Genomic DNA, 24087 nt, shown 5'->3' on the forward strand with positions numbered 1-24087 from the left:
GGAGCCCCACTCTGCAGGACTGAGGTCCAAAAAGGGAGAGGAGGGGGCTCCCCACTGTGTGGCCTGTGGTGGGCCTGAGGGGGAGAAGGACGCAGTGAGCAGCTTTCTCCAGAGCGCGGGGCCTGGCCGTCGGGGGGCGGTGGTGGGCGCGGGCCGGCGCCGCCCCTGCGCGGAGGCCCGTGCGCTGCGCGCGGGGTGGGGCGAGGCGGTCCGAGGGGCCGGGTGGCTCCCGCCCTCGCGCGCGGTGGCGGCGGCGGCAGCGGCGGCGCCCGGGAGCTGCCCTGAGGCCGCCCCCGGCCCCCGCCCGCGCGTCAGCGCGCCCAGCCCGGGGCTCCGAGCTCCGCCCGCGCCCGAGGCCCCTGCGCACAGCTCCGGGCGGGCGGGCAGCCGGCGGGTCGCGGCGGCGCGGGGGCGGCGGGCGGTAGGCGACCGCAGAGCGGCGCTGCCCGGACCGGGCGCGCACGGCGGGCGCTCAGCTAGCCGCCCCGATGTGGCAGGAGGCGATGCGGCGGCGCCGCTACCTGCGGGACCGCGCCGAGGCGGCGGCGGCGGCAGCGGCGGGCGGCGGCGAGGGGCTGCAGCGGTCCCGGGACTGGCTCTACGAGTCCTACTACTGCATGAGCCAGCAGCACCCGCTCATCGTCTTCCTGCTGCTCATCGTCATGGGCGCCTGCCTCGCCCTGCTAGCCGTCTTCTTCGCGCTCGGGCTGGTGAGTGGCCTCCCTGTGGCTCCGCGGGGACCTCGTTGGTGACCGTGTCCCGCTCCGGGCTGCGGTTCACCCGCTGCGTCGTGCCGGAGGCCGGCGTGGCTCGAGCGAGGGCTGTGGGCAGAGGAAAAGTTTCCTTGGAAGGCTTAGCCCAAAATAAAGTTGCCAGGGCGTGCTCCAGGTGAATGGGGCAGGGCGCGTGGGTTCAGCATCTCCGCGCCCCATGGCCAACTCTGCGCGTTCTCCGGGCGCCGCTGCCCGCAGCAGAGGCGGTCCTCAGGCTTCCTTGGCGCGCCTTCTGCCTCCCATCACGCTCCGTGGAAAGGCCCCTGCTCTCTTTGAGTTGGGTCTAGGCATTATTTAACTCTTAAAATAAGCTGCCTTAGGAAAGCGGTTCACGGCAGCGAAAATGAAAACCAGATAATGTCCTTTTTTGCTTTTGAGTCTGCCCGTGCTTAGCCCTGCAGAGAGAAAGTGATGGAGTGTTGAGCAGATGCCCATGGTTCATCCCCAGAGACTACAAGTGAGCTAAAAATTGGAGGGTCCCTAGCTGCTTTTTCCTTTCCAGAGAAAGGCACAACTGGCTCGTGCTTCCCCGAAGATGGTTAAAGCGTCTTTTCATGACGGGGGCATTAACGCGGCCCAGAACGCTGATGTCAATTTTTTTTTTCCTGGTTCAAAATTTTCAGTCAGGAATCTTGGGCTGACTCCCTTGAGCCCTGAGAGGAAATCTGTCGATGGAGGTAACTTCCTCTTACCTCTTCTCTTCAGTGTGGTTCAAACTTTCCCCCTGCCCATGATTTGTGTGTGCAGACTGTGTAGGAGGCCTGGATAGCCCCGCGGGTTGCGTGGTCAGTGGTTGATCTGGGGCCGTCTCCACTGCACGCTATTTCCCGAGCTCGGGGTGCAAGTCCGTGCCTGTGTTCATCAGTCGCCCTCAGCAAGGCTAGCAGATTCAGCTCATGCTGCCTCAAGGGCACAGAAACTCTGTTAGGTCTTTGGCAATTTGTTTTAGACACCCCGAGCCATATGGTGTTCACATTATGAGTCGATAGAAAAGTTTCCATCGTGATTCAATCTTTTCAGTGCCCCCCACCCACCTGTGCGGGTCCTGTTTTCTGATTAAGTTCAGTGAGGTAAGGAGAGAAAATCCAACGTGGCAGGCCATGACGTCACTGGTCCTCTCCTGCAGCAGGCAAGGCAGGGAGCCCCTTTGATCCTGGCAGCCTAGGTGTGTGGGGGAGGGCAGCCCCAAGCCCTGCCAGGTAACTGGAATTTGTTTCTTGTCGCTACTTAACAAGACCAAAAAGAACTTAAGAGAGATTTGGGGGTGGGGCGGCGGACTCGCTGGCCCACAGTCTCTAAAGACCTCCCTCATTCTCAGACTGCTGCTGGCTGCAGGGAAACGCCACAGTTGTCCTTCGGAAACCTGTGTGTTCTTCCTCCGTGTTTCTGTTTGTGGGTCTCCTGAACCTGTAATTCAAATCCTTCTGGCTGGTTCCTTCCTAAGTGGGGAGGAGCAGGTGATGGCCTATTTATAGTGCCGTTAGTCTAGGGAAACATGTGTGAAGTTCTTGTTCCCCAGGCACACGACTTTGTTTTCCATGCTAGAATGGTCGAACTTAACCCTCCTTGAATTAGGTGCTTTTGAATGGGCCTGTGAGAAATTCACGGGGAAGAGGCTCGCTTCTCTTAGTGGCCTTTCGAGAGTTCCTTTTATGCTCTGTTTTGCTTCGTTTAAATGTTGGAATGCTGTCCTTTTAAAAAGTCTTTGAAACTTCCCTAGACATATACGATGTATTTAATCATATCTGACCACCATCCACTCCCACCTCTCCTGAGTTTATCTCCCTCCCTCCTTCAAATCTTTTTAAGAAATAACCCTGAGTCCTTAATGCTGCCCATATGTTCATGACTGTGGGGTTACCCATCAGTGCAGGGAAGCTTGGCAGTGGCCACCCCTCAAAGAAAAGCGACTCAGCTTCTTGTAATAGCCATCAGCTGCCAGTAGCCCCTCAGCTAGAGGTAGAGGGCATTGTTACTTTTCCTTAATATGCCAATGGAATCCACGCTTGTCTTCATTCATTTAAAACATTTTAACCAGAGTGGGTGTTTCCCAGATCTTAGTTGTGACCCAGGCCAAGGTCCACATATGACATGAAATGGATTCTGTTTCCCAGTGTCCCCTGCTGGCTTCAGGCCTACTATGTAATTTTTAGTGTAAACTGCATGCATGTTTCAGGGGGAATGCCTGGATCTGGTCCCAAGTTTACCTTCAGGTGGGGACTCTGTCTCCAGGATTCACTGAAGGGAGAAATGCCTGAGAGATGTGGGCACTGTCCTTCAAAACCATGTCAGAGGAGGACAGACTCTGAGAAGCCCAACTTCACAAAGACTTATTTCTACTTTGCTTTTAGAGAAATCGTAGCCAGCATCTCCACTTTCAAAAAGGAAATTACCCATCCAGATAATCAAAGGCAGTTAAGGTAGGAACTCCTACCTTGAGTTGGAGCCATGCTTCCAGAGGTAGAGATGCGTTCTTATCTCAGAGTGAGCAGACCAGACCTCTGGGAGGTCCACCTCGGGGGTGGGACCGACATTACAGCTTTGGGTCTGCCATCTCTCTGCCTTGGCACACTCTTTGGGATAGCTGAAACAGTGAAACAGATCTAGATTTTACTGCCTGAAATCTTGGATAGTTTCCTTCATTTCCATGCATCTGCCTGGTTTTGATTTCCATTAGTCCTTCATGAGTTCTGACAGTAACAAATGGGTGGGAGCGTTCTTAAACACAGCTCCTGTCTACTAGTCTACGTGGGTCGCCCAATCAGACCAGGAGAACCAAAGTGCATAGATAGCTTTTTGCTATTTGCCATTGCCTTTATGTACATTGGTTCTGAATTTCCGTTCAGAAGGATAAAGGGGGACTGGAGATGTACTCAGTGGGTAGAGTGCTTGCCTAGTATGGAAGCCCTGGGTTCCATCCACCATGCCACATAGAATCATCGTGGTGTTACCTTCCTGGAATCTAGCACAGTAGACAGAAGGAAGACTATCAGGAAATGCAAGGTCATTCTCACTCCTTTGTGAGTTCCAGTCTAGTCTGGGCTACAAGAAACCTTGTATTGAGGTATGAATGAAAATAATAATGAAAATAAGAAAGGAAAAATGGCAACCTGTGCGTTGATTCAGTTTCATCCTAGTTGATACTGTTAACATTTTACGTCACTTAATTTTCATCCGCATCCACGATTCCGCCACACTGACCACAGTGTTGAACAGACCTTTGCTGCGTTTTCTTTATCTTGGAAAAACAAATGCTAGCTTAAAACTTAACAGGCTTATATAATTGATTGTTTTCTATCTAAAAAGGCTAAAAACAAGATTGAAGTCACACTAGTAACTTGCTGGTAACTATCCGAAGATGGGATAGTTTGTATTTCTGCTTTCTATTGATAAGGTGAACACTTTTTCCTTGCTCGCTGTGGAAAGTTTCAATAAAAAGCTGATTTATGGTCTTTTTTTTTTTTTTTTTTTTTTAGGCATTGGTTTGCCGAGTGCCTACCAAGTGCCTCATGGACGGTTGTCAGGGCGACCCTGAAACAGAAAGCTTAGAACTAATGAGAGCAAACTAAGTTGTAAAGATTGTCATGCCACGTCAAGCTGTAGAGTTGGCGCTCATTACTGAATGTATGAGAACCTCCTTTCAGAACACAATCTTCTCATTTATTATGTCTGAAATCTGCCAGCTTTCCTCAAAAAATTGCCTTCATTGTTAGGAAAGATTGACATAAATCTTGTTTGTCAAAGTACCAGGTGCCTCTGGCCATGTTTGTTTTGATTAACATTTATGATTAGGAATAGTCAATATTTGAATGGAAAAGTTATAGTCCCATAAATTGAAAGCAGTCAGATATTTTAATAAAGTAGGGTTTGTAGCATGTCCTGAAGTAAGAACATGTACATTTATTAACTACACATATGTAGCGTGTGCAACTGAGCATCTGGCCCACCCACTTTTACCACGCTATGATGAGCTAGCTTTTAGAAGCAGTAGGTGTAAGTACTTTTCACTGCACATTAATTTTCCATCCCTAGGTTTCCCCCCTTCAGGAAAATTTATCAGACAGTGTCTTTTGTCTGTCTACAGCAAAGCATGCCCATCTTTCAGAATGAACAGGCACAAGTATCTGTGTGGGGAACACATCTTGATGGGTCCAGTCTTTCAGCACCTGCCGCAGGTGGAAGGATCACTCACTTATGAGAAGGGCTGGAGTCTGGGAGGACAGATGGAAATGCCCCACCTCTCTAAAGAACAGGAGTTTGAGTGTGTGCTTTTTGTAGTTCCAGAATTCTAGAAGCATGGAACGGAGCATTTTTTGTAAGCACCAGAGCAAAGGTGACTAAGGAGCCATCTTTTCAGCTGTTTCTAGGCACCGAAGCGATGATTCCTTTGCAGGTGTTAGTAATTTGCAGCCAGCCAGTCACTAAGTCATTTCAGTTACGTTTTACCTGCGGCCAAGGAAGAACTCTTAATTTTGTGCAGGAATGTGGTTGCAATATAAAGAACTGTGCAGGCACAAATTGAAATTGGAAGCATCCCATGGATATTGCCTTCTGGATTTAAAAATGACAGTAGAGAACTAGGCTTGGCGGTACAACCTAACCATCTCAGTGCTTAAGAGGCAGGTGCAGGAGGACCAGAGTTCAAGGGCATGCTCAGATACGGTTTGAAGTCTGAAGCCAGCCTGAGCAACAAAAGCACATGTCTGGGATGTATGTGGAAACACATGACAGTCATGTAAAATGGTAAAGAGCGTCTCTCTGTCTTGGAATTTTGATTTCCTTCCTTTCTGTGTTCTGACATCTGTGCCCTGAGGTGGACTATTTACCACATTATGGTTCCCTTGTTTGTCAAATTGAAATTGGGCCTGCCTCAGAAGGAGATGATCCAAATGGCCAACGGGCAGCTGGGGGATTGTTTGACATCACAAGATCCCCTGGAGATGCGTTTTTTGTTGTGCTGTTAACAACAGGACAGCAGTAGTTGACTGGAGAGGACTTATTCAACGCAGGAGCAAGTGGTGCCAGAGAGCTAAATAAACTTTTAAGTCATGTAGTTGCAGAGATGGGGGTCAGATCCCAGGGCACTTGGCTTTCTCCAAGCGATGCTGTGGGAGAGCATTGCAGGTCTGGAATTTCCATCCCTGACTTTCATAGTCCCCTGGTAGAAACCCCTCCTGCTGTGAACAGTCTCAGACTTCACTCTGTAATGGCTGCATCTTCTTCCCCTCTTTCGGTGATGAAGGGTGACAGAGATGCTTCCTTCTAGGATTTGCCCCATCGCTCCGAGAATCCACCCATGGCTTTCCGGTTGTCTGAGGATGTTCTGTCATAGTGGAATGGACCATGAGAGCCATTCCTTTGAGCTGTGGTTTTTTACTGGTATTTTGAAGTCATGGAGTCTATTGAAAAATAACAGTAGTTAGAGTTGAGATATTGTTCAGTTAACAGCATTGGGTGGTAGTCTTCATGACAGTCATATGCTTGACCTGTAATTGTTTTTGGCAGGTGTTCAGGAAGAAACTGGTAGAATCTTAGTCCATTAGAAAGATTGTTGGCATTGAGGCAGTCACTTAACTTGCCCCATTTCTTATCTCACTGAATACTTCCTGAGCACCTGCTGAGGCTGCCACTGTGTTGGCATCATCCCCAATGGTGCACCCCAAATATCTCATGTCAAATATCTCATGACGAGATGACCCCATCTCGTCAGTTACCCTTTACTTCTTGGGGTAGCTGGTCACTCTGGGCTCCTCAACCAAGGATGCCTGTCTAACTGTGGTTCCCCCTCCTTCCTCTGTTGTATGTTTGCATTCAAGTTCCTGGAGAATCCAGCCCTTGCTGAACACCTCACCTTTATTGATTTTTGCTTCTGATTATTGAAATGCTCGTGAATTGTACCAAGCAGTTTTAACCCTCACATTGCTGGGGAAGCTCAGATAGGTCTATCTATAGGCATGTTTTCTCTCATTGTGAGCTCTGTGGGAAAGGAATTTTTAAGGAGGAAGTGTGGATAGTTTAATGACAAGTCACATTTTGACAAAAGTTTAACATTCCCCAGCACAGAAATTCTTCTGAACTTGACATTCCTATCATCTTCTATACTTCTCAGTGCTTACCTTTGAGTAATTTTAAATAAAATTACCAAGAGTAATAAAGGAATGTTTACCCTGTGATAACACGGTATTAGACTAAGAAATATACACACATTCCTGGTTGGCAAATCCCAGGTGCACTTGGGAGAGAAAGAAGCATTAGTGAGTCACCTTGCATGTTTGTTTCCTTTGACAAAATTAGTCTTGTGCTAAATCAATGCCCCCTTTGTGTAAGGGCACAACAAAAGCCCACAGAAGGTACGGGAGACCAGGAGGAGAAGTGCCTTGGCGCGGCCTCGTTGGCATGTTACAAAATTTTCCTTTTGTGCCTTTCTACCTCCCTACCCTTTTCCCCCCTATGTTTTACTTTGGTCCACTCTTTTGTTTCCAGAACCCAGGATCTGGTGAGGATGGTGGACACAGAAACAGATGTCAGGAACCTGGAAAGCCACTATGAGGTGACTGGGCAGCTAGGTCTTAGCGTTGCCCAGAACTCTAGGGTGAACTGTGCTGAAGGAGAAGGAAGGTGCATGAGAGAGAAAGAAGAGACAAGAACGCATACACGCATGTATGCACTATGCATGCACACAAACATAAACAGAGAGAGAGAGAAAGAGGGAGGAAGGGAGGGAGGGAGGGAGGGAGGGAGGGAGGGAGAGAGAGAGAGAGAGAGAGAGATTTATCAGAGTCTTGATCATTAGAGAGTCTTAAGACAAACTCTGTTTCAACCTAATCAAAAAGCTAGTGATTAAAATCATTAGGGACATTGAGATATATGGAGTGAACACTGTCTTAGAGTTGAAACACACAGGAATACAGACACAAAGATCCTGTGTTTGTTTGTTTTATTTTTTTTGTTGAGACAGGCTCTTATCATGCAGCTCTGGGTGTCCTAACGATGTAGACCTGCAGACCAGGATGGCCTTGAACTCACAGAGACCTGCCTGCTTCTGCCTCCCAAAGGCTCTGGTAGAGAAGTTAGTGGACGAACATGGATGAAGCTTCCTGTCTACACCCTTCTCTGCCCTTCATTCCTGTCAGGGCTTGATGTGGCGGCTGCAAGATTGGGCTCAAAGGCACCAGCTGTTACTCCTGTGAATTACCCCCGAGACCTGACTGTCACTGACATGTATGCTAATGTGTACAGTGTGTGTTTGAGTTTCCTGTGTTATGTTAAAAGAATAAGGTGCAGCATTTAAGAGCCCAAGATAATAGTTTACTGATAACATTTAAAAGGAAAGAAAATTTTAGGCTGGTCTGTTAGTAGAACCATTAAGAGCTACAGAAACCACGAACTCACTGATATGATCAGCTGAGTACCGATGGCATGGATGACGGGATGTGAACATAGCTCAGACACAGGATGAGCCTCATGGTTAATCGGTCCCCGTGATAGGCAGCAGTTAATTCAGACATAACCACCGTGCACTTTGGAATTGGGAGTAGGTGCAGAGTGGGATTAATCATTCGATTAGCTTGATTAATCTTCCCTTCCTGAGCACAATCCTCCTTGATTTACATCTGGATTACTGGCTTACTCATATGAAAATAAACAGCCACTAATGCAGGATAGGCTACATCTGCCCAGTGATTTATTTCTGTGTGTGTGCTCCATCTCATTCCCCATCTCCCTCTCTAAGTGTTTCACGTGGAATTGTACTTGTCTTCTTTAAGCTTCCATTTTTGTCCACTTTATCGCACACACGCACGTACATACACATTGTGCATTTACAGCCAGTCCCTGGTCTAATGACTCTTTGATGTAAGACTTTTCAGATTAGCAATAGTGTGAAAACAATATCCGCTCAGTAGACACTGTGCTTGCAGCTCTGACTCAGACTCGTTCCTTACTTTAGAACCATGCAGCCCAGTCCTCTCTTGCAATGCTGGGCAGCAGTGGCAAACCCCATTCTTTGTTAGACTATCAGGAAGGAAAGCCTCCCAGGCTTCAGAACCCTGGTGATGAGCTGAGCTGCTTACTAGCTTAGATATTCTTGAATACATTTTACACTTACCATATTTTCATTTATGGTGGGGTTCTTGGGGGCATAGCCACATCTGAAGCCGAGAAGCAGGTCTACGTATGTGCACTGTAAGGTGCAGATCCAAAACACATTGTCCTTTTGGTAGCAAATCAACTTTTACTGGTGAACTTTAGTTTTTCTTCACATAGATAATAGTTTATTGAAAACATTTAAAACCCCACAGGTGGGTGTTCTGTTTGAGACCATCCTGCTCCAAGGGTTAAGCTTTCTGGTTTCACCATTGGCTTTAATTGTCAACTTTGCCCAATTTAGAATTACCTGGGAAGACTATGTCCATGATGAAGGAAGACATCCAGATCAGGCTGGCCTGTGGGCGTGTCTGTGTATGGCTGTCTTGACCACTTTAATTGAGCATACCCAGTCCACTGTGGGCAGCACCATCCCCTGAGTTTGGATCCTGGACTGTGCACTCTTAGAGAAGGGCTGAGAATTAGTAAGAATTACATATGTGTCCACTGTCGCTCTACTATTGAACGCTCGCGATATGACCAGCCGTCTCACAGCTGTGATGGATAAAAGCTGGCATCTTGAGCCACATAGACCCCCTTCTCCTCTAAGTTGCTTTTGCCCAGGGTATTTTTACCATAGCAATGGAAAGGAAGTGAGAACAATTGGTTAAAGTTACATTTGATTAATTAATAATTAATTTTGAGGCAGGATCTTGACCTCAAGATTACTATGTATTGAAATTAAACTAATCCCTCCCAAGTGTTGGGACTGCAAGTGTGTACCACCAAGGAAGGGAATTTTTGTGCCAAGTCTCATGACAAAACCACAGCAGAGGCAATGTGGGGTTGTTGGCAGCTCGAATTGCTAACATAGACGCCTACCTGAACCCTCGTATTTAGTATGTTCCTTCGAGAAGATAGCAGCCCCTCCCCCCCCCCCCAGGAAAATTCCATCCATTGACAGCATCAGATTCAGAATCCAGCGTATTCTAGCAAAGGGCATTCATGTGCCCAAAGGAAGGATGGGAAGTCATCCCCTGCGTCAGGTTTTACTTCTCTTGGTCTGAATGTCTGTAGGCTGAAAAGGTACTGTCCACTCTTTAGCAATGCTTCACATACATAAAACAGCCACATTAATACCACCCACCTGTAGTGAGGAGCAGACAGGCTGCGTTCCTGCTGCCCGGCTCCCGCTTGGTTAGCTTTAACCGAAATAATTACACGGAAACTGTATTCTTTTAAACACTGCCTGGCCCATTAATTTTAGCCTCTTATTATCTAATTCTCACATCTTCCTTTAACCCATATTTAGTAATCTGTGTAGCACCACGAGGTGTGGCTTACCAGGAGAGATCTTAACCTGCATCCATCTCGGAGAGGAGAAGCATGGCAACCGCTCACTATGGCGACTGCCTGAAGTGTCCCCCCTCTCCTGCTACCCAGCATTCTGTTCTGTCTACTCCGCCTACCTAATTTTCCGTTCTCTTAAAGGGCCAAGGCAGTTTTCTTTACTAATTAACCAATGAAAGTAACATAGACAGATAACTCTCCTCCATCACCCACCCACCACTGCACTGTGAGAAAAATCCAGTTCAAAGGGTTTACTAGTGATAATACTCTTTTTAAAAAAGTGGTGTGTGGGTGTGTGGGTGTTATCTGCATGTATGTCTACATATCATGTGTGTTTGCCTGGTGCCTCCAGAGGCCAGAAGAGGGTGCTGGATTCCCTGGAATTCAAGTTAGAGATTGTTGTGAGCCACCGTGTGTGGTGGGAATTGCACCCAGTCTGTAGGGAAGAGAAACCAATGCTCTACACCTGAGCCATCTTCCCAGCCCCCCCAGACTCCAGCCTGTTAGTTGCACCTTAACCCTGACCAACCCTTACTCACTCATCCTCAGCCAATGACTATGTGACAGACCACATTTTGCAGTAGTGGGCATCTTGGATTGCATGGTGACGCTGCCACACCCAGTGGCTGTTGGTTTTCTTCCCTAGCAACTGCTTCTCAAAGGGAGAATAATTTTTTTTTAATCAGGTTTTAACAATTACCCAGGAGCCACTGTTAGAGACAAAGAAAGTGCCCCCAATGAGATGAATGTAAAGATCAGCACCAGCCATTGGGAAGCACTGTCCACCCACAGGTCCTCCAGCTAAAAATATTTGGTGAGGATTCAGGGATACACTTTTGCCTCCCAGATTCCTCTTTGGCTCAGCTCTAGCAGAGAACCACAGAATTCCAGAGATTCTGGGAAATGTGATTCCCAGCATCACCAAACCCACACCGTAACAAACTATCCCAACTTTAGGGCTTCTCCGTCGTGACCCGGCAACACCAAACCCACACCACAACAAACCACCCCAGCTCTAGGGCTTCTCTGTCATCCTCCCTGACGCTGTCACCGCTTGCCATTGACTGACAGACCGCTTCCATAGTCTTTCAAAATTCAGTTTAGGGTTTTTTCTTCAATCAAAGGGTATTTCCATTGTTGACCTGCACATGTGAGGTGAGCTTTAATATGCTTTACTATGCTTTTGCATACATTTCTAATTTGCATTATGCTATGGTCAGAGAACATGGGTTTGTAGGAAGACCTCACAGTTTTTATATTTTTGGCAAGTTACCTGATACATCATGACTTTGTGCGTGCTGGTGATTGGATCCAGGGCATCGCACCAGCGAGGCACATGCTCTACTGTTGACCCACACTCCCTGCACAGTGTGGACTTGCTCTGAACGTCAACGAGCACTGGAAAAGAATGCTGTCCTCCCCTGATTTTTTTTGTTTGTTTGTTTTTTTTTTTTCCGAGACAGGGTTTCCCTGTAGTTTCTAGAGCCTGTCCTGGAACTAGCTCTTGTAGACCAGGCTGGCCTCGAACTCACAGAGATCCGCCTGCCTCTGCCTCCCGAGTGCTGGGATTAAAGGCGTGCGCCACCACCGCCCGGCTCCCCTGATTTTTTTAATTAAGTCAGGCTTCCCACTTAAGTTTGCTGCTTATGTCGCTTACTTGATTTTGCTTTTGTCTTGTTTGCTTGCTCCGTTGGTAGCTTGAGGGAGGTCCTTGAGCCTTCAGTTCTGAGGAGACTCATTTACTTTTCTCTTTAGTCCATGTTTTGCCTTATACACTTTGAGGGTTATTAACTTTATATATATTTAAGATGGTCACAATGACATACATATTCATTTTATATTCTGAGTTAAAATATAACTATAGACAGGAGTGGAAGTTTATTTTTTTTTTTCTATTACATACACACACGCCAACAGGTGTCTCCAGACCCACACCTCTATCAGATGGGGAGCCTAACTAGGCGCAGGTTCTCACCCTCACTGAACAGCCAGAGCCACGGAGTCCGCAGCAGGGTGCGGTGATGAAGGTGAATGGGCCGCTCAGCTGCTTACACTGCAGGAGACAATGCAGATGCATTACTGCTGTGAGGGTGGCTTCAAAGCACTTCGGGGAAGCATTTTAATAGAGCAGTATTGCTATGCATTAGGGCGTCTGTTGCCATCTCAGTGCAAAGCAGCACTTTTAAGAGGAAGAGAAGACAGGTGCACCTGGAAGACAAACGATGGGAGCTGATAAACTGCTTCTCTGCAGCGTGGCCTCGGAGACACGGGATGAATAAACGTGATGTGTGTTTAATAGTCCTAGCAATTAGAACCCATGCAAAATTGCTAGAAAATGCATCAAAAATGAAGGACAGAATTTTCAAAGAGAGTGATAGGAGCCCATTATCATTATGGTAGATAATACCTCATGGAAAGTTTCCTTTGTGGGAGGCATTTTAGTACACCCCATTTTCTGTGTGTTATATCCCCCCTCTCTTTACCTTTTAAAGGGTATTTTAGTACTGCTAAAGGCATTTAATTTAGTACATTTTATTTCATTTGGGGTGTGTGGTAACTTTTAAAGGAGGAGAGGTAGTGAAATATAAAAATAATTTAGGTAGACGATGCTCTGATGTTTTCATTTCCACATTAGAAGCGACTGGTTCTCTTGTGTTGCGGAGTTTATAAGCTCATCTTGCATAGAATATAGCCACGGGGGTAACTCCATGGCTTCGTTGTCATCCACTGGGAATGGTGTGGGAAAGGGGAGCAGTGTAATTTCAGTCTGAGGGAATTCCTTGACTTCATTTACTTAACCTGAAGAAAAATGCATGATGTACCGGGCGAGACCTGGGGAAGAATGCAGTTTCTAAGGTTTTACATACTCTAATGAATGCTCGACTCTGTCTTCCTGGACACAGTATAAAGGGTTCTATTTTGTGGAAAAGTCTCCGTCAAACCTCACTCGGAGCTGGTGTTCGTCAGCAGATGCAGAAGAAGTGGACATCTGTCCTCTTCCTGTTTTTCAGTGGGTCCAGGCTTGGCCAGGAGTCAGGTCCTCCGCTCCATGAGCAACAGCTGACTGCCCGGTCCGGCTGGCCGTGTGGTGCCTCAGCTCCCTACCAGGCAGGTCTCTCTGTGCAAAGGTGTGGCTGTCTGCTAGTGTGCACAATGTTCCTGGTAATGCCACCCAGCTAGTGAGCAAAAGTATACCCTGCCACCAGGGCTCAGGGGCCCGCCTCTTAAAAAATGAAGTGTGCACCGAGTTATACTCATTAAGTCTGAACACACACACACACACACACACACACACACATTTTACATCTGTATAATTCTCCTCCACCCAAGACTCAGGGATCATGGCAGAAGGAAGGGGACAAGAACCATAGACAGTAGGTGATCACAAAGAAATGCTATTTTTCTGGCCACAATAGAGTGATTGCGTACACAAATAACAGCCGCGCCGGCATGCATGTGGCCTGCCTGGGCTCAGGTCAGGTAAGTTCTAGCATGAAGAGGAGAGGTGAGCACCAAATCCTAACCTGAGCTAATGAGCTACTTGGCGGTTGATGGCTTCCAGGAGAGAGTCAGTTTTGTTTAAGGGTGTGGTCCCTGGTGGGTTGACCTCCCTCCAGCGAAGGCCACATATCCAGTAGTACGTGTCCAGAATAAACTGTGCATGATGAAGTTAAAAAAATGGATGCAGAGTTGGGTGTTGAAAGAAAGGGGGATGGCACTGGCAAGAATTGGCGTGGGGCTGAACATGAACAATAGGCACCGTGCAGAATTCTCAAAGAACTAGGAAAACCGAGAAAACTGCCTTCTGCTAAAGGATTGTGCACACCAGCTACTTGGCCACCGAAAGCAAGTTACATCTAGTGTTCAGACTCTGAGAACAAGCAATCAAAAGTGAGAGAATAGAGACTTAATGCTTACATTTTATGCAGTAGCAAAGAATTATAGCCAAGTAGGATGGCAGAAGACTCCCCATGAGTCGTTGGGAAAGCTCCTGCAGACCCCTGTTCTGGCCTGAAGGGGTACGACTCTGTCGTCAGTTCCCACAGCTCCTGGCCTTCATCTTCCAGCTCTGCATGTGCGAGGCAGTGGGGTGAATACTGCCCCTTCAGTGCCTTCATGAAAGAAACGAAAGCTTGTTCTGGAAAAATAGCCTTCGGGCTATTGTGTGGTTAGTTGTTCTTTGCCAGTTCGGTTAAGTCTGTTGTGAGAGGGTTGATATAAAGTTAGTTTTCATGGCCCCATGTGTGAAGCAGTCATTTCCCAGGAGGGTACCTTCAGATGGCATGCTACCAGGTCCTGAGCCTGTTAGTGTTTAATATCCGAGGGCCTGGCTCTCATAGCCCACAAGGTGTTCATCGCCCTTTGCAGGGACTGTCATGGTGTCTGAGGGTAAAGGCAGTAACTTTGACTTGATTGTGGGTGGAGAGATGAATGGGCCAGAGGGTAAGATCATCTCACGGTTTAGCGAGTTTTTGTCAGTTCTTGAAACACTGGTTCTTCTGGCCTGTCCAAAGACACACCCTTTTAACTTCTGCAAGAGGGCTGAGCCCCCATGGCACATACCCACAGTGGATCCTTGGGCTGGGCTCTTGCTCTCCTGCTCTCTACGTCGCCTCTCCGAGCCCCTACTTTCTCAGCTGTAGGGGGCACGGCCACGAGGTCCACCTCCTAGGACCCGTGTCAGGATCAAAGAGCAGGTCAAACACGGAAACACCCCTGAATCCTATGGACTTCGCTTGTTGCTCTTGCCATGCACGGACCATTTAACACACATGTAAATGAGAGCACAGGACATGAAGGTAGCCGAAGGCGTCTAAGTCTCACTCCTGCTTGGGCTCCACGCAGGTTTTGACTGCCCTGTTCGTTCTGTGACTGCTTGTCTGGGATGTAGATGCAGCCATGGAGACCAGTGTGAAGCTGCTGACGGGACAGCAAGGCTGTGTGCCCCACATCCCCTTAGGCCTCCTCAGGCCGCAGAAGACCTCACTTTACTGTTCCTTTTGTGTTCTTAAAACTTCACCAGACTCCTTATGGCTCTGGCCATGTGGAGAGTTTTGACTGAACCTTCGTTTCATGTGTTTGTATTTGTAGACCCTTGGGTGAGGATTAAAGACATTTATATTCAGCCCCCTAGTGAGTGTCACTCATCGCAGGACTCCAGTTCAAGGTAGCCAATCTTAGTCCTTTCAGGTATAATCGAAGGAAACGTGATGTCTATGGTACAGTACTGCTCTTGTTATACAAATTAAATAAGTGTGTGTGTGTGTGTGTGTGTGTGTGTGTGTGTGTGTGGAGAGAGAGAGGGGGGAGAGGGAGAGAGAGAGAGAGAGAGAGAAAGAGAGAGAGAGAGAGAGAGAAACCAGGTGGTGGTGGCACGTGCCTTTAATCCCAGCACTCACCCAGGGGGGCAGAGGCAGGCAGATCTCTGTGACTTTGACACCAGTCTGGTCTACAAGTGACAACCAGAGCTATACAGAGAAATCCTGTTTTGAAAAAAAATAGAGAAAAGAAATAAAGACAGAATTAGTACTGGTATATAAACATGAATTTGGGAAGTGGTAGCAGGTAGAAGCTAATAATAGATAAATGGTAATAGGTGAATGGGCACTTCCTTTTAAGGGACCGAGAGGGGGAGGCAGTCGCGGCAGCTATGGGCACTCTCTTACATTCTTCCCGTCCACAGACTTCTATATTTAACACACTCTGTTCCTTCATTAGTAACCTGTGATCCCTTTAGGACAATAATTGGCATGAATTAAAATAAAAGCTAATCATTGTAGACATGGAAGTAGTCCAAATGTGTTTCTTTTTTTTTAAAAAAAATAAAATATTTCAAATCCATTTGGTGACTTAATTTCCTGAGCCCATGGTATTTATGATCCTCTAATTCAGGCAGTGAGCTGATGGCCTTAATTTCTCCGGGCGTTAATGGGTTCTTATATTCATTTGCTTTTCTTGAAGTCACTTCTGCATAAAATGTATTTCTCCATTTTTCTGGAAAATGTAAGCATGAGTATCTGGCTAGTTCATCTTCTTTAAGCCCCTATTGCATGATCTGTTTGAAAGCCATGGCTATTCAATATAAAACCTGGAAACTTTTTTGAAACTTTGAAGTGCTCTACTTTTGAAATGGTTCTCAGCCCCACACAGTTTGGCGCTGGTTGCCGTTGATGATGTTTTCTCATAAGTCTCTTTGTTTCCTAACGGTAGCTTCTCACTCTTTTCCGTTCTCTCCCCAGGAAGTGGAAGACCACGTGGCATTTTTAATAACAGTTCCCACTGCCCTGGCAATTTTCTTCGCCATATTCATCCTTGTCTGCATCGAGTCTGTGTTCAAGAAGCTGCTCCGTGTGTTCTCGATGGTGATCTGGATATGTCTGGTTGCCATGGGTTACCTGTTCATGTGCTTTGGAGGCACAGTGTCTGCCTGGGACCAGGTAAGGACTTGGCATACGTCTTTGGATTCCAACTCTGTGCCTTGATTCAAGCCTTACTTGGTCATGTAGCCTTCGTCTTAGGCTCTGAAAGACATGACTGAGGAAGGTGTAAAAATATGTCTACCTTTTAATTGACAAATAACAGTTGTATGTTATAAATTATAATGTGACACTTTGAGGTATATGTGGTTTGTAAGGTGATAGAGTCAGATGATTAACATATCAAACACCTGACTGAATTATTCTTTTTGAAATGAGAATGTTTAAAATCTGCTCTTTACAACCCTAGGTTTTTCAGGACAGGGTTTCTCTATGTAGCTTGAGCACCTGTCCTGGAACTTTGTAGACCAGGCTGACCTTGAACTCAGAGATCCTCTTGCTTCTGTCCCCCAAGTGCTGGGATAAAAGGCGTGTGTCACCACTGCCTGGCCTTAACAAACTTTTTTGAGATAGGGCCTCACTATGTAGCCTTAGTTGGCTTAGAACTTGCTACATGGACCAGGATAGCCTCAAATTCACAGACCCCTCTACTTCTGACTCCAAGTTTGGTGATAAAAGGCTTGCACCCACCACGCCTGGCTCTTTTTAGCAATTTTGAAATATCTAATCTATTATTATCGACTGAAGTCAACATACTGAGCAATAAATCACCAAATCTCATTCTTCCTGTCCAGTTGAAAGTGAAATAAGCCAGACACGGAGAAGAAAGTCCTTTGAAATATCTATGTAGAGGTGCTTGGTAGCTGAGGTCATAGGAGTGCATGTTGGAATTCATCAATCCTGCTGGCAGCAGGACTGGGCTGGTCTTTTGTTTGGATAGTGGAGCCACAGCTTGGTGTAGTCTGGAGTTTAGTGCCATCACTTAGTGTGCCCTGCCTCTCCAAGACTGGCTAACACATGCGTTCCTCCTCAGCCACACTTACCTTGTATATAAAGACAGACTCCAGCCACACGGCTTTTCTACCGGCACGACCATATCCTGTGAGTAAGCTTGCTTCCTATTCCTGTTGCAAATGGATACCCATTTTGCTCCTGCTGGGGCTCTTGACTCTGCCCGTGTCTGGGTGATGTCATATCTTAGCAGTATGGTCCAGCCTGTGATGTTACTCAGTGCTCCTGCCTTGTGAGTGGATCCTCTCTTGCAGCTGCCTGATGGCTCGGTTGAATGATGTACCGTGTGGGGAACAGGTCTGGGCTGAGGATAATTAGCCAAGATGCCTGCTTAGTTTTCGTAAATTAAAACCCCAGCAGTGAGAGATTCAGCAACCCAGAGGCCCCTCACAGGGGATGGAGGAGAAGGATCTACAGACAGACTGGAGAGGCTTTGGGATGAAGAGACGAGAGAAAAAGAGCAGCAGAGGCTGGTGGAGACCCGATGGGAATGGGTGGAACACCTACATTGGACAGAGGATTCTTAGCATGACCATTACAGAAGCCTGGCTGAGCCCCAAGACAGGCATGCTAGGGATCTGCCAGTCTGTGCCTATGTGACCAGCACCAAACTGTCACTGTCCTTGGTGACACTTTCTGCTGCAGAAGTAAGGCAGGGCAGAGTGACTTCAAGTTTGTCTTGCTCTAAAATGACACAGTCATAGTAGACACTGGAAACAGTGGTGACTTCACCTCCTCCTCTTCATCGATTGCCCTCATGCCACTTAGAGGACTTGGTGTACCCCTATGTGTCCTACCCGGCAACTTCCCCATCCTCCACTGCTGTCCTTGTTCTGCATACCTGAGACCAGGTGCGCCAGATCACCCGTCTTCATGCTTGTCCACAGGTAGTGTCAGCTCGAGGGCCGGCAGTGGCGCCTAGGTGTTCATGGCGTGCACCTGGCCGTTCTTCAAAAATTGGAACCACTGCATCAGAAGTGTTCTTTCTAGAAGAGCAAGTTACTCAACGTCTTTTCCGTTTCAGTACAAACATCAGAATAGTTTGGTCATAGTTGATGGGAAAACCAGCTGGTGTCTGGCGTTACAGTTTACTAGATTATTGACATTTTGCTTTGCATGAGATTTAAAGCTTAAGAATTTAATGGGGGGGGGGGAACATTAAATAAAAAAAGAACACTGAGAGATTTTGGTAGACCCTTCCCTGTCTGAGACGACGGTGTCTCTCCAAAAGTCTAATGCTCTTTTATATGCTTCTAAGACTTTTCCTTCTTCATAAAATTAGCAAATTTTTGATTTGTTGTTTTATAAATGGAGTTTTGAAATTGCCTTTCCCCTGCCCATTTCGGCATGTCTGTTGTTGTCCTTGCTCAGCTCATCACATACGTGCAACTAACATGATACAGACTGAGTAGGTTATATTTAGGGATATATATGTCTATACACATGCATGTAACTGCAGTTAATGAAAACTCAGGCCATGAATTTGAAAAAGGGGGGGGTATATGGGAGGGCTTGGAGGGAGGAAAGGAAAGGGAGAAGTATGTAATTACATTATAATTTCAAAACGTAAAGAATGAATAAAATTACATGTCAGTAAATGGGTTACTCAGACTTTTAAAAGTTACTTTACTTAATTGTTAGTGTTGATGAGATGCTGGTTCTTTTGCTTTTCTTCTGTTCTGCACACAGCAGTCTCAGCAGACTTTTTGCTGCTTCTTTGCCTCGGGGTTTCGGTTTATTTATATACACAGTGTTGTCATCTGCTGCTGACAAGAATTGCCATTTTCCCTTTCAAATCTTTAATTCACTCCCTCTTACACAGCACACTAATTTCTTAGCTGGGACATGAACCATAAGGGATAATCAGAGCCCACCAGTGGCATCAGACCCGTTTCTTCATAAGACGCCTTGGATTCATGAGTAGCTTTGTGATTATTCCTAATAACAGAAGTATTTAATCAGGAAGGAGTCTCCCATCTGTCACAAAGTTCTTCAGCGCGCAGCCTTCCACGTCTTTGTGTGACACTCTGCCAGTCTCCTCTGATGTTCCCCCTGAATTTCCTGTGGCACCCACTTCATAGCAGCTTTCTTTCCTGGTGGCCTTGCCTGCTGGGGTGTGGAGACCACTGGGGACTGACTCCCAGCCCGCTGTCTTCCCTCAGGGAGATAGGCAGGGCTGGAGAGACAGACTTCTTAGTTAATGGGCAGCTGAGCTCTGCTCTGTGATCTCCGGGTTTGCAGTCGTTTGCATCGACTTGCCCTGCTTTTACCTACCTTTGATATAGCATGTGCTGTTTTACCTTGCTTTCCATCAGTCCCTGTTTTTTTTTTTTTTTTTTTTTTTTACCTTTTAAACAGTCCATGGAGAAATCTCAAACCTGCTTGTTTCATCATCGCCCTGCGCCATGACTGATTTCTCTCGGGAGCTGGGTGGTGGGTAAACCTTCCTCACGTACCCTGGCATTTTTGTTTCCTACCCTGTCATTGAGTAGATTTTTCAAAATATCTGCACATGACCTTAACTGTTTGATAGCTGTCTTTTTCTAGCTTTGGGGCCCCGGAAGAAGTATTCACATCTGAAGGCTCAGGTAACTTTTCTTGATCCTATGGGTTGTGTGTCCAGCCCCAGGCTGGGCCTGTTTCTGCAGACAGATCTGCGCCTGGTCCTTCCTCTCACTGTGGGCGGTGTGCTCAGGAGAGACCCATGGCTGGGATCCACAGTTATAGCTGTCAAGGCTGTCAAGGGGCGTGTCTTGTTCTGTGGTTCTGCTTGCTCCCACGCTAGAGCAGAGAGGCTTCAGTTCTAGTCCTTCATAGACAGCGGAAGTCCTTCCCAACTCTCCTGGGTCCTCTTGACACTTTCTGTTGGGATGGAGATTCAGAGAGAAAGCATGTTGGTCTTATATTGTCCAAGTTTATCCTGTGGTGTTCTTGACCGGAAGTGCCATCCATGTGGGCTCCTCCCTGAATGCTGGCCATCTGAAAGTGTGTCAGTAACTTTTTTACCCTGCTTCGGAAAGTGCAGAACCCCCCTTGCTCTTCAGACCAGCATGGCCCCCCGAGGAAGGTGAAGCTAATATTGAGAAGGACTACCCCAAGGGCGAGTTTTCTAGAAGAGGTGGCAGAACTATGTAATTGCCCCTCCTTCTCCTCACAGGAACAAGTTATTCCTTCTTCGCCGATGATTATTCCGGTTTGCTGAGGTGGGAATGGCTTGCGGTAGATGGATGGTGAGGAACTGAGTTCTGGTCAGGATTGATGACCGCAGACCAGGATGGCAGGTGCTGAGCGCCAGTTAGAACCCGCCCCTCCCCGGATGTTAAAGGGCTGAGTCCTGTTGCCCTGCGTTTTTCCTGTAGGAAGGGTGAGGTCCACCCGCTTCTGCTCCTCACAGCTTTGTTAGAAAGTGCTGAATGCGATGGAGTGGACTTGCGGAGACACTATGACCGACCGACGCGGAGGACGATCTCGACTCTGTTGCCGTAAAGATGGCAGCCGCATGATGAGCGCTCACACTTTCTCACAAAAACCGGGAGAACCAGGCGGCGGTGGTGGCGCAAACCTCTAATCCCAGTGCTCTCAGAGAGGCAGAGACAGGCAGATCTCTGAGTTCAAGGCCAGCCTGGTCTACAGAGTGAGTTCCAGGACAGCCAGGGCCAAGTAGAAGACCCTGTCTTGAATAAACAAAACAAAAAACGAACAACAGCAACCAAACACACACAAACAAAACCAATGATACAAAACAGTAGATAAGTGGCAGACATTGAAAGTTGGTAAGTGGGAGAGAGTAGAAGCCTTCTGTGGCCTTGGAAGTGGCACAGAATCAGCTTGTGTCCCCTGCCTCCGGCATTTGGACTGCTGTCAGCACATTCCCAATGGCAGATCATTTTGCATGGATGACGGGAGAAAGCCTTCCCTTCAGAGCCCCTCCTGGGCTGCTCAGGAAGCCCTTCTCCGTGAGCCCTGGCGATGTCTCATGGAGGCATTTTGGATATGCACAAAGCACAGATGTGAAAAACATTTAAAAGTAGTTTTATCTAAAAACAAAGATGAAGGAGTTGGCTTTTCAGTGGCGAGGCCCCCTCTGCTGGGAGACGGATTTTAAGGACGCATACTGGGTAGACTAAGCCTGCTGTACAGTTATTTTGGGATCCCACACAGCACTGGCTGTTTAGAGTGGAGGCAGCATTTCTGAATTCTCCCTCCTGTTGGGTCCCAAACAGCATGTGGGGAAATTATCCTGGCCTTGCACCTATACCTGCCATGCCCCTCGCTGGGCTTTCACAGACCTTGTGCCATTGGGTAGCTGCTTCGGTTTGTGTCCTCAGCCACCCCCTTCTCCGGTCAGAAATTTTCTTCAGAGGAACATGGGTCGGCCTTGGAGATTGGCATCTTAGTTAAGTAGGGTCGGGTCATTAGGCAGGCTGTACCAATCTATTTCTGTCTGTTCTTTCATGATACCCAACCCCCACCCCATGTCTGATGTGCATTTTGTTTTGCCTTTTGTTTTCGGGAGTGTGTGTGATGTGTATATTCTATGTCTACTCGTGAATGAGTGATGATATGCATTGCCACGGTGTACCGGCGGAAGTCAGAATTCACCCGTAGGCATCGGTCTTCCCCTTCCACCACGTTTGAGACAGAGCTTTACAGGGCTGGCTGTCCCCGGAGCTCCCAGAGAGTCTCTTCTCTTCTCCTCTCATCACATAGGATTTACAGACGTGTGTTTCTTCCTGTGCGTGCTGGGCATCGGAACTCAGAACCCCTGAGCAGTCACCCAGCACCCAAAGTACATTTTGCTAACACTGCACCCTTACCATCAAAGCTAAATGACCAGCTCCAAAGTGTATTTTAAAGACTCTATGACCTGGGACCACACACACAGGCACATACTCACATACACATACACGCTCACATGCACGCTCTCTCTCTCACACACACACACACACACACACACACACACACACACTTGCCAAACTGCAAGCAGTTATAGTAATGACTGAATGAACGTACAAAGAACATAACCGTCTACTAAACTCGACCACAAGACTGCTGGGCCGCGCTCCCAGGCTCCTCCCAACACCAGGCGCTGAGCTCACACACCTGACTTTATCAGCACAGACGCGTGAAGTCAGTACTATTACTGCTTGTATTCGGCTGATGGGAAAATTGACTTCCAGAGAGGTTAAGCAAATTGTGTAAAGTGAAACAGCAGGAAGAGAAAAGGTATTTGTTTACATCTGGCATCCTGGAAGCAGCACAGCTGATCTCTGCACATCCATTGTCACTTGTACCCAAGCTTACTGTTTGACATGGAAGGAGCACCTTTAGCAACTCTGGGTTGTTTTCTCTGGACCACTTCCGTGTTAGAGATTCAGAAACTCAACATGTGGGGAGTTCTTCTGAGATGCCAAAACCTTAGACTGATGCAGCTCTGAGTCACCAGCTGAGGTTTTCATTTAGAGATTGTTTCTTCCACATTCTGTAAGAGAGATGGGACCTGACAGGCAGAGGAAGTCCACGTGCCCACCGCGTGTGCGCACTGTGTGCCTCTCCTGTGTACCGCAGGGAGCAATGCTATTTGGGCATCCCTTGTTCTTAGACTGAAACTGAAGTTCTTCTGCACTGTGTTAGAGTTCTTATAAGCAGGCCCCCTTTCCTGTCAGGTTGGGGCTATGTGGAAGCACCCAGGCACCCAGGCGTACGCGCAGGGGAGCTGCCGGAAGCAAAGGGATGAATCCTTATCTTCAGGCTGGAGCAGCAAGTTCTCAGGAAAAAATAACTTCCCAGTTAAATTATTTCCTATTAAGAGTTGCTAAGCAACACCCCACTTAGCTCCTCCAGTGTTCTGTATTTCAGGCTTCCTTTTCTCAGTGGCCACTAGTACCATCCTCCCCTGACTCAGACAGGAAAGAGCAGAGAGCGCACCTCAGATCTGTGGCTCCCTTCTCACAGATAGTCCTGGCAACCTGGTAGATGCAAGGTAACTAACCAGGACATGCCTCCTGATGATGTTGATCCTGTCCCGCAGAGTCTTGTGTACCTGAAGATCATTCCCAGCCAAGCTCCCAGTCTCCCATTTGTAGACGAGCAGGCATTAACAGACAGGTCGGTGTTCCTGCCTCACCGAGTTTCTTCTGCTAACTCTGCTTTCCTTTTCCTCTGGTTGGAGCTTTGCGTTGTCTTACGTGTAGCCCCTGTGCCTGACTTCCATCTCCCAGAAAGCTTTGTGGATACAGAAAAGCAGATGTGACATTGCTCCTGCAGAAGGTGCTGGAAGAGGTGGAAAGGAGTGTTGGTATCACTTCCCTTTATGGCTGCTGTGACTGGTTGCACACAGGATGCAATGTAAAAGAGGAGGTCCCTGCTGGAGGGTACCACCCATCCATCCTGGCGGCCATGGCAATGGAAGCAGGTCTCAGCTGTGGGGGAGGAATGTCGGGCTGCTTGGTTATGGCTGGGAAGATCTGAGAGCAGAGGAAGCACAATGCAGTGCTCTCCTTTACTCTTTTAATTCAGCTCAGGGCCACAGCCCATGGGATGGTGCTGCC

At 47.5% G+C, this 24087-nt stretch overlaps 1 protein-coding gene across 1 annotated transcript in view; it reads left to right on the forward strand.

The window, feature by feature from the left end:
• Positions 1-488: 488 nt before the first annotated feature.
• Adcy2 (adenylate cyclase 2) overlaps positions 489-24087 on the forward strand; it is a 335378-nt gene continuing 311779 nt past the window's right edge. Inside the window, exons 1-2 of the mRNA XM_038322841.1 lie at positions 489-710; positions 16448-16645. Of these exons, the coding sequence (XP_038178769.1) occupies positions 489-710; positions 16448-16645 (420 nt within the window). The remainder of the gene's footprint in view (positions 711-16447; positions 16646-24087) is intronic.

The sequence above is a fragment of the Arvicola amphibius genome, chromosome 3 (genome assembly GCF_903992535.2).
Source record: "Arvicola amphibius chromosome 3, mArvAmp1.2, whole genome shotgun sequence".
Taxonomy (NCBI): Eukaryota; Metazoa; Chordata; class Mammalia; order Rodentia; family Cricetidae; genus Arvicola; species Arvicola amphibius.